Source organism: Embiotoca jacksoni, unplaced genomic scaffold (genome assembly GCF_022577435.1).
Source record: "Embiotoca jacksoni isolate LCO1_2020_lvr unplaced genomic scaffold, fEmbJac1.0.p SCAF_10, whole genome shotgun sequence".
Classification (NCBI taxonomy): domain Eukaryota; kingdom Metazoa; phylum Chordata; class Actinopteri; family Embiotocidae; genus Embiotoca; species Embiotoca jacksoni.
This window is the reverse complement of record NW_027185230.1, coordinates 11162016-11172441: the sequence shown is the minus strand read 5'-3', so window position 1 is coordinate 11172441 and position 10426 is coordinate 11162016. Positions and strand designations below refer to the sequence as shown.

Here is a 10426-nt window from a genome sequence, read left to right as displayed (position 1 = left end):
ATGTGCTGGACAAATAAACGTGCCTTTCCTAATAGAAACCACCCTGTGCCAGCTGCACAGCAGAGAACAATAAAAAAATAAAAAATAAAAAAAACCCGGACTAACAGGCCGAGGAACGCTGTTGAGCTGTTGCCTCATTTAAAAAAAATCTTGTTCATTGCTGATGAGTGGCCAACTTAATTTCGCTGTATTTCTACAAATGATAATAAACTGCCTTGTCTTCCTCCTCCTCCCTCCCCCCCCCCCCAAAAAAAAGAGAATGAACTGTATTTTAACTTTTATACCTGAGATGCTATATAAAACTGCAATAAAGAAGCAAAACGTTTAAGACGCGTAAACCTGATCATCAAGAGCTTCCAAACAAACTATTTAAAACGAGAATAAAGCAGAAGATAAAAACAGTTTTTAAACTCGACTTCTCACCGTCACACGTTTGTTATTTATCTGTAGACAAAAAAAAATGCGCGACACATTCTTTAAAAAAAAAAAAAAAAGCAGTAAATGAAGTGTTAATTAGCAAAATATTATTCTTTTTAAACAAAATATCTACTTATCCATCATCTGTACTGCAAATCGATTATAGAGGAAAAACTAGTTGGAGCAACTCCAACATAAAAACTTGACAAACTTTATTTCTTACTGGGGAGAATTCGGACAATATTCAATCGATGCCTTTTGTTGCATTATGGGAAACGTAGTATCCTGACCCATTTCTCTCTCTGCTGCTGCTTTTGATCGTGTTTCTTCTTCTTCTTCTTCTTCTTTTAATCCCTCGTCCAACATCACAGCTGTTGGTGGATCCTTTTAAATATAAATTTTATGGAATCAACCAAACGGTCGACTTTCATATTTTCCTTCACGTTTTTCTTTCTTTCTCTCTTCGCTGTGTTTAATGCGTCTGATGGTTACATATACAAAAAAATAGGTGTTTAAAAACTACTCCAATGTGTTTGTTGAAGACTTTAAAAGGACGAAGTTGTGCTGCACTTTGCACATATTTTCTTCAACCTGAATCTTTATCCTTTTCGTTTTTAACTTTTAATTGGTTCATTATTTCACCCATATCTGCTGCACAGTTTGATAGATTAACTTTGTGCTTCTGACAGATAGACACACACACACACACACACACACACACACACACACGCACGCACACACACACGCACACACACACACACACACACACACCTGCACAGGTGACGATGTCCCCGCCTCTGTGACCAAGGTGTGTCTTCTGTCTGCTGCTACAGACCTGAGTCTCCGTTCATCAGTGAGTCACAGGTTGGATTAGTTGATGACTGCACCGCAGATTGAGTGCCGGACGCCCTGCAGCAACTGTGGACAGACGGACGGGGACGTTTTGTAGAGCTGAGACAGAGACAGACACACACACACACACACACACACACACACACACACACATATATGGAGATCGAAAGCATGGTGGCGAACAGCGCTCTGATTCGAGCCCGAGAAGGTAAGAGAGAGATAGAGAGACTTTATATTAATAAATCCACAGTTTAATTTAACATGTGCTGCATTCAAATCAATAGCATGCAGAGATTTTACTCTTTAATCTTTTCTTCGTGACAGAATCTCGGTTCTGGTCGCGTAATCTCAGGACGCTGAGGATGATCTCAGATTAGTAAACTGCACTAATTTCAGCGGTTCATCCTCTGAGGATCTCTGAACGGAAAAAAAAAAAAAAAACCACAAAAAAAACCATCAAATTTAAACTGCGCTAATAAACAAAAACACGTCACACTGTGAAAGTTGAAACGAGCGACAGAGCGGACATGTCAAAGTCTGTGACCAACGATGCGGAGTAATGCGGTCCCACAGGCTGTACTTACCTGTTCCTGCAGCTATAAATAGTTCATCAACTGTGGTGGAGCGTGCTATTGTGTGAAAACCTGACCGGGCAGGGCGTGCGTGCGTGCGTGTGTTTGTGACGAACTGCTGACAGCCTGAGTTTTTATGTTGGTTTTACTGTCTGCAGGTGGAGGCAGCAAAGGCCGCAGCTGGAAATGGAGGGAGATGCTGCGCTTCCCTCAGATCACACAGTGCACGGACCTGGCCATGAGCATAGGTGTGTGTGTGTGTGTGTGTGTGTGTGTGTGTGTGTGTGTGTGTGTGTGTGTGTGTGTGTGTGTGTGTGTTTCACGGTTTGCTGTGTGACTTAACGTCTCGGTTGTTGTTGTTGTTGTTGTTGTTGTTGTTTGGGTCAGAACGAGACTACTACAGTCTGTGTGTGAGGCAGCCGATCGGAAAGAAACTGTTTCAGCTCTTCTGTCGGAGTCGAGCCGACCTGCAGAACTTCCCCTCCTTCCAGGACGCTCTGGTATTTAAACTTTGGAGGATTTCTTTCCTTGTAATAAATACACAGAAACTCGAAACTTTTTAAAAGCACATTGTGTAATCTGGGTCAAGTTGAGTAGGGGGGCAGTAAAGTCGGAATAAATATATTTTTAAGCAGTAGTTTAATTGAGGTTTGAAGTGACCAATCAAGAGTGTTTCTGCCTCTCGCTCGGCTTTGATTGGTCGCTTTATACGTCAGTGGAAGAAGCCGGAAACTTAGGTTATAATGACCAACTAATGACCCTTTTTTTTTTTCATCTTACCTTCTAAACTACTTTTTCGTGTTTGTTTCCTGTTTGTTTCCTTCAGGAGGACTTTGAGACAAAGTCAGACGAGCTGAGGAAAAATGTTGGCCTCGGCATCATCCAGAAGTTCCTCGTCAGTCAGGTCAGACAACATGCAGCAGAAAAACATAGATGCTGTTTTAAAAAAAAAAAAAAAAATAGTAATAGTGAAACAAAAAAAGGGCCACTGATGTATCATGGGGGATGTAGTTTACTTTACACAGGCAGGGGAATCCACTGTCTTTACATTTATATATTCCCGAAGGAGCAAACAAACAGAAAGAACAAACTAATCATGTCCATTGAAATGTGCAGTGGAAGTATAAGGAAATACTCGAGTAAACTACAAGTACCTGTAAATTGTACTGATGTACTTGAGTAAATGTACTCAGTTGCTTTCTACCCCTGTGTGTGTCCTCAGTCCAGTCAGTGTGTGTCTTTCGTGGTGAAGCACGAACAGAGCTGCTTCCAGAGGCTGCAGCTCAACCCCTGCATTGACGTCTTCTACGACTGCAGGGAGTGAGTTCACACACCTCAGAGTCCACGTGTGTGTGTGTGTGTGTGTGTGTTAAAAAAGGATCGAAAACTGACGTGTGTGTGTGTGTCCTGATCAGAGAGCTGCACAAATACCTGAGCGGACAGCCCTTCGTACAGTACCAGGACAGCAAGTTCTTCGACCGTTTCATTCAGTGGAAGATGTTGGAGAGGTGAGCGCTCCGAAGACGTTTGGCAGATCGGCGGTCGGCTGGGAAAAAGATTAATACAAAAATGAGCTTTTTTTTGTTTGTTTTGTTTTTATTCTCTTCAAGGCAGCCGATCACCAAGCAGATGTTTCGACAGTACAGGCTGCTGGGGAAAGGAGGCTTCGGAGAGGTAAGAGGTCACCAACGTCCCCTTCAGCGGGTTCTGTTCGGAGATATGTGAGATTTCTGCCTTCACCCACAATGCATCTGTGATAACAAAGAAACGCCATAAGCTGTGAGCGGGCGTGTTGTCATGTTGGAGAACCCTGTTGCCATGGCGCCGCACTTCAGGTGGTTTGTGTTTTTTGTGGGGTTCTCAAAAGAGGCAGTAACGGACAGGTAACGGAAAAAAAAACTGAGAAAAAGGGAAGAGGAAGAGCACACAGGCTAAATACAGCAGGGAGGGAAGGACAACGAGGGACAGGTGAAACTAATCAGAGAGCAGACTTACGTCACCTGCTTATGTTAATAATAAAGGTATAAAAAAAAAACAACAACCCTACACTCATTTGGCCGATGCCCCTCCCACAGGAAGTACATCACAGACTTCAACCGAAGACCATTTTCGAAACATTGTTGAAGAAGTGCAGACACGGCTGCTCGAGTTTTTTTTTTTTTTTTTTGAAGATCTCAGCCATTTGTTGCCTTGATTTTCTTTTTGTAATCTCGCAAATTTCCCTCAAATCCACGAAAGTGTGACAGAGTTAACTGACAGACAGTCACGCGAGACAACAACGTTTCCGTCGTGTGATCCGGTTGTGTTGCGTCTCCAGGTGTGGGCATGTCAGGTGCGATCCACAGGAATGATGTACGCCTGCAAGAAGCTGGAGAAAACGCACGTGAAGAAGAGGCGAGGCGAGGCCATGGCTCTGAACGAGAAACAGATTCTGGAGGGGCTGGACAGTCGATTTGTGGTGAGGTCACTGCGGTCAGAAAAAAAACAAAAAAAACTTCCAACGCCTCCAAGTCTGGAGATTCTTCATCATGATGATCCTACAAACAAGTACGGTCCACATAACCGAAGCCTGCTTCTTCCTTCGTGTCACAGAGCGCCACTGCTCTGTTTACTTCTGTTTGCAAAGCTACAGTCAGCTGTTTTAGGAGAAAACCGAGCACGAACCATCTTTATAAATATTCATACTGCACTATAATCTACCTGTAAGCAGGTATGAATGTTTATTTATATGTCATTTTAAACCAATAAAAAGAACTCCTCGTTTGGAGGCTGCTGTAGAAACAGATAAAACTTTTTTTTATATGAATAATTAATGTTGTAGAAAATGTCCTTACAGTGTTTTAAACATTTTTTTAAAAAAAGTTTCTTTACTGCTCATGAATGCTAAATAGTTGGGTTAGTGTTTCCTTAAATGTGTATTAATCCGCTGCTGAAAATAGTCTCCCCCAAAAAATGCACTTTCTTTACCGTTTAAAGAACATCTGTTAAAAACTAGTTGCCAGCTGTTTCATGAAAGCCTTCATTTAAGATAAAAAAAAAAGAGAGTAGAGCGTAGACAAATTTATGAAACGACAACGAACCCACCCCATTACTCCAAACCTCAAAAATAAAGAAAAGAAAACTGATTTTGACAGATTGATAAATTTGATTCAACTTTTTCCAGTTATTTTTATTTTTATTCCTCCCCCCCCGCCCCCCAACATTATAATGCGCTGCTCCGGACGTATCGCTGCGCAGCGATTGATCGCCCGATAACCGCTGACTCGGGTCGTTTAATGACCGACAGAGCCTTTCAACGGGATGATAATTCTACTTCATGCGTTCAGGATTGAAGTCGTCATGCAATTCATTGCATTGGAAAAGTGTTCCTAATATTTTAATGGACGTTTTTGTGACGACGTCAACGAAACCTAAACGTGTAGCGTCGGCTCCCGTTCAGGTGAACCTGGCGTACGCGTACCAGACCAAACACACCCTCTGCATGGTGCTGACCATGATGAGCGGCGGCGACCTGAGGTTCCACATCTACAACATCGGCGTTCCCGGCCTGGACGAAGACAGAGTGCGCTTCTACGCCGCCGAGGTGTGCTTCGGTTTAATACACCTCCACCAGAAGTCCATCGTGTACAGGTGAGCGCGTTTCCACCCGTCGCGTACCGGCTTGGTTTCCCCCAACAGTTTTCTAACGCCGCGTTTGATCTTCCAGGGATCTGAAACCAGAAAACATCCTCCTGGATGACACCGGTACGTTCTGCTTTTGTCATTGATTTCGAATTTTGAATGAACTCGTTTTTGATCTAAATGCTTCTTGTGTCGCGTTTCCGTTGCGTCTCGGGTGCCTTTTTGTGTTTCACGTTGAATTCCCTCACTGCTTTAAGTTTGCCACAGAGCCGCAGTAAACACAGTAGATGTTTAACATAGTTGGCCGCCACGTCTATTTTTAGCTCGGAAATTAGTTCTGAATGATTAACATGATAACAGTACCTGTTCTGGAGGAGGAAACGGTTGATCTAAATGCTTCTTATGTCACGTTTCCGTTGCGTCTCGGGTGCCTTTTTATGTTTCACGTTGAATTCCCTCACTGCTTTAAGTTTGCCACAGAGCCGCAGTAAACACAGTAGATGCTTAACATAGTTGGCCGCCACGTCTATTTTTAGCTCGGAAATTAGTTCTGAATGATTAACATGATAACAGTACCAGTTCTGGAGGAGGAAACGGTTGACTGTATTTTGACAATGGGTGTAAATAAGGTCCGTTTGAGGAAGTACAGAGCCTGCGGGAATCAGGTGGGTGTATGTTACCTATTTTTAGAAGCCTCCGCACCTGTTTCTTCATTGTTGGGGACATTGTTGGTACACCACCAAACACCTTGACGTGACGTGTCGGCAATTAGAAATTACTTTTTGGAGGAGTCCTAATTGTATCGGCGCCGGATCGACTGCTTTCCACTTCACTGCAGCTGCAAGGACAGAGAAGAAAAAAACCCGCCCGCGGGCAAACAAGTGAAAGTGCGTCACAGCGGTAAAACAAAACAAAACAAACAAAAGGGGAAAAAAAAAAAAAAAAATCAACTATGAAACCAGTTTGTTGGCGTTTATTCCCCCTCAGGACACATCCGCATCTCTGACCTGGGCTTGGCTGTGAAGCTGTCTGAGGGGAGTCTGGTGAAAGGCAGAGTGGGCACGCTGGGCTACATGGGTACGTATGGAAAGTCACATCGCCGGAGTCAAAGTCTACCAGGGTTCCTGCTGAATTCACCAACCGCGTCGAAGACTTTTAAATCCCACGCAAAACCGCAAAATTATGACGGTATCATGCAAAATCAACAGGGACAAATGCGGTAAAGAATCATTTGTTATTCCAGTGGGTTTTTTTTTTTTCCCAGAACGTCCCAGCAGTGAATAAGAGAAATTCCTTAGCTTAGCCTTTCAATTGATTAAACCAAAATGTCCTGTCCCGGCTCCTAAACGGTGGAATGAGCTCCCCAACGACATCAGGACGGCGGAAAGTCGAGACATCTTCCGCCGCATACTAAAAACACACCTCTTCAGACTTTACCTTGAATAGGTAGCACTTAAAATGGCACTTACTTATAGCGCTTTGGAGTTTAGCTTTTTTGAAGAAAATTGTACTTTCTTGATTGTTGTTGTTCTGATCGTCATGGTTGAAATGCACTTATTGCAAGTCGCCTTGGATAAAAGCGTCAGCTAAATGTAATGTCATGTAAAATGATCTGGACCTGGCCTGGTGACGGAATGTCCAAATTTTATTCAACCAAATAAATCTCACCGAGGTCAGCGACCTCCTTTTTATGAGAGAGACCCGACCAGGACGGCAGAATAACAAAACAGGACAAACACGACGACGACGACACGCAAACCTAACAATAGTAAAAAAGCAGGGCGCGATGCGTAAAGATGACCTCGCCGCCAGCAGGAGTCGTAAGAAGAAGAAGAAAAATAAAGGACTTTTTAAGACATCTGATAACTTCCGAGTTGTTTTCTAAAGGAGCCAAATTCGGTATTTTTCAGGAAGCATCTTCTTTACTTTCATCTCGCCAACGACTTCCAACGGTTCGACGCTGAAAAGAAAACTAAACCGAGTTGAGGTCCAATTTGTTTTGGGTCGACGCAATAACGGTTCGGAGGGTCTGAAACGCTTCAGAAACTGATGTCGGAAAGGTTGACGCGGAAGCTCAGCTGCTTGCAGCCTTCAAATGTTTTTCAGCTATCCTTTCCGAGCTCCTCAACCGGCTGAAAAAGGATACGAGGAAACCAGATATTCGAAGGCGTGGTGAAGCGCAATGGAATCCGACTCTGGGAATAAAAGATTATACGCGACGTGAAACTATCAGATCTCGGTGAAGCGATGAGGAAACGGCGATTGACACGTTAAAAAAAAAAAAAAAAAAAAACAACAACAACAAAAAAATAAATGAAATGAAATTTGATTTGCTTCCTGGTTGCAGCCCCCGAGGTCATCGGCCACCGGCGTTACGGGACGAGCGTGGACTGGTGGGGCCTCGGCTGTCTGATCTACGAGATGACCGCGGGGCGGCCGCCGTTCAGGGCCCGAGGAGAGCACCTGAAAGAGCCCGAGATGGAGCGCAGGATTCATACGGAGGTGGAGGAGTACGGCGACAAGTTCGACGAGGTGGTGAAAGACCTGTGCTCCTCGGTGAGTCCTTCGGAGAAAAAAAAAAAACAAGACAGTTTGAGAATTGTAAAAAAAAAAAAAAAAATTTAAATTTAAAACTCCGCTTAATCCTTCCCGTTATTAACAAGCTTTCCGTCATTGCAGCTGTTGACCAAAGACCCAGAGCAGAGGCTGGGCTCCCTGGGCTGCGGAGGGATAGAAGTACAGTCTCATCCGTTCTTCCAAAAGATCAACTTCCGGATGCTGGAGGCGGGACTTGTTGAGGCTCCGTTTAAACCCGATGCAAGTACCCTTCATGATTTACTTCGACTTCGAAAAAGGTACAGACGCAGAAAAATTAAAGCCGTCCGCGCCAGTGGTTCAAAAGGATGAGATCTATCTACTGGTGGAGGTTACGCAGCGAGGACGAGTTTGATCTCTTTCTTTGGAAAATACCAGTATTTTTCACGCTGGTCCTCAACATAGACATTAAAAAAAAAAAAAATTTTAAATGTTTTTTCGCTACGACGATGCTCTGTTGATTAACTCTGAACTACATCTGTAAGGAGCTGCAGTGGCATCATGTCACCGCGACAACAAGCCTAACTGATGCACTCCTGCTTCCTCGTGTCTTGAGTTTCGGGCACCAGAACAGCGAGACAACACCACCACCTTCAGGTCAAACTGGGAATTACAACACCCAGCGGACTTATTAAAACAAATAGGTTGTTTTTTTTTATTACATAAAAAAAAAAAAATGTACACCAGACATAATGCTGCTTTTTATACTTCTTTGGAAGGAACTAAAACATTAAGAAACACAAATAGTCTGATGGATTATTAAATATCGATTAAATCTGGTGGGGTTTTTTTATAAACAAATTCAAAAGTAATTCAGGGTTGCGCTCACCGCAAGCTGCGATGTGTTTGTCCTCCTCCAGCCCAGACTGGTGTACTGCACCGATGTGCAGGACATCGAAGAGTTTTCTTCCGTGAGGGGAGTCACTCTGGACCAGGTGGACGACAACTTCTACTCCAAGTTCAACACCGGCAGCGCTCCCATAAGTTGGCAGAACGAGGCGAGTTCATTTTGCGGTTTACGTCGCGCCACCTTTCCCGACAGCAGCCTCTCCAACCCTCACCGTCTTTCTGCGTTCTGTGTAGGTAATAGAGACGGGATGTTTCCAGGAGCTGAATGTTTTTGGCCCGGATGGATCTCGTACTCCGGACCTGGACTGGTCCCAAGCACCCGAGAGCCCCAAACGAAGCCTGCTGCGACGACTCTTCCGCAGACATGTAAGGAAAACCGTCGACAGGTCTCTCGGAGAGTGTGTGTGTGTGTGTGTGTGTGTGTGTGTGTGTGTGTGTGTGTGTTTGTGTGGGGGGGGGGGGGGGTCAGTTGGAAGCTGAACGTTTCTTTTTCCTTTCAACAGCACCCTCCTGCGGATTCAGACGAGAGCAGGCACAACTTGGTGTCCAACGACGACTACATGAAGTCGGAGCTCGTCAGCTCGTTCCTCTGAGGACCGTCCCGCACACGGGACTGATTTACAGACACTGAAACCAAGCTTCCAGTGCGGCAGCAAACGGGACTTCTTCCCTTTTAAATCAAAGCATAGCATTCGTTTCTTTGTTTTTTGTTTTTGTACCGTTCTCCCTTCACTCGCAGCTTATTTACGCCGTCTTCTTCATCTGCTCTCAGGATTAAAAAAAAAACAAACAAAAAAAAAAGTATAATTTTACATCCGGACCAATACATCACTCTGAAAACAGAATTCATGTAAGCAGCTTTTTTTTTTTTTTTCTAGCGCTTGAACTGTGGTTTCAGATACGACAACATCCAGACCTACTTCAGAACATTAAAACTGAATTCATCACTTGTTTTAGCCGAAATGATTGAACTTGTTCACTTGAGAGATATTGAAAAAAGAAAAAGAAAAAAGGAACTACTCGCACTCTGATGAAGGCGGGGGGGGAGGGGAAGGGGAGGAGGGTCTTCCACTTGTTGAAAAATCCTAAAACAGTTAAGGTGTCAGCAGTAAAGTAAGCGTTGTACCGGACCGTTTTTGCCGACCTGAGCCGTGAGGCAAACCTTTCGATTTACTGGTCGGTCTACGCTCCGACCCTCAGCCGTGGTCATGTAGTGACCGAAAGGAAGAGATCGCAGATGAAATCCTCTGCAGGTTGGCCGGACTTTACAAACAGGTAAGGAGCTCAAGGAAGAGCTGCAGCTGCTGCTGCTTTCTGGGCTTCACTCATTGGAGGTCTTCAGGGCACGTCTTAATTTGTAGGAGACCCCGAGGTACACAGTGGAGGGATTATTATATATATATATATATATATATATATATATATATATATATATATATGCCTCGGGGTTCTACTAGAAAGAAGCTGGAAAATGTCGCTTGTTATAGGGAAGTCTGTGCTAACCTGCTGCCACCGAGACC

The 10426-nt window shown here is 44.0% G+C and overlaps 1 protein-coding gene across 2 annotated transcripts; it reads left to right on the top strand.

Annotated features, from left to right (window-relative positions):
- Positions 1-1263: 1263 nt before the first annotated feature.
- grk5 (G protein-coupled receptor kinase 5) lies at positions 1264-9853 on the top strand. Of its 2 annotated transcripts, XM_069166484.1 has the most exons (16): positions 1264-1477; positions 2000-2089; positions 2229-2341; positions 2668-2745; positions 3064-3161; positions 3257-3349; positions 3452-3515; positions 4159-4299; positions 5281-5471; positions 5548-5585; positions 6450-6539; positions 7810-8018; positions 8142-8279; positions 8918-9055; positions 9141-9272; positions 9410-9853. In XM_069166484.1, the coding sequence occupies exons 1-16, from the start codon at positions 1426-1428 to the stop codon at positions 9497-9499; spliced, it is 1755 nt and encodes a 584-aa protein (XP_069022585.1). In that variant the 5' UTR covers positions 1264-1425; the 3' UTR covers positions 9500-9853. The 2 variants fall into 2 exon arrangements, with proteins under 2 accessions (XP_069022585.1, XP_069022593.1); XM_069166492.1 differs by lacking the exons at positions 1264-1477; positions 2000-2089; positions 2229-2341; positions 2668-2745; positions 3064-3161 and having other exon boundaries at positions 3306-3349; positions 3456-3515.
- The last annotated feature ends 573 nt before the right edge of the window (positions 9854-10426 follow it).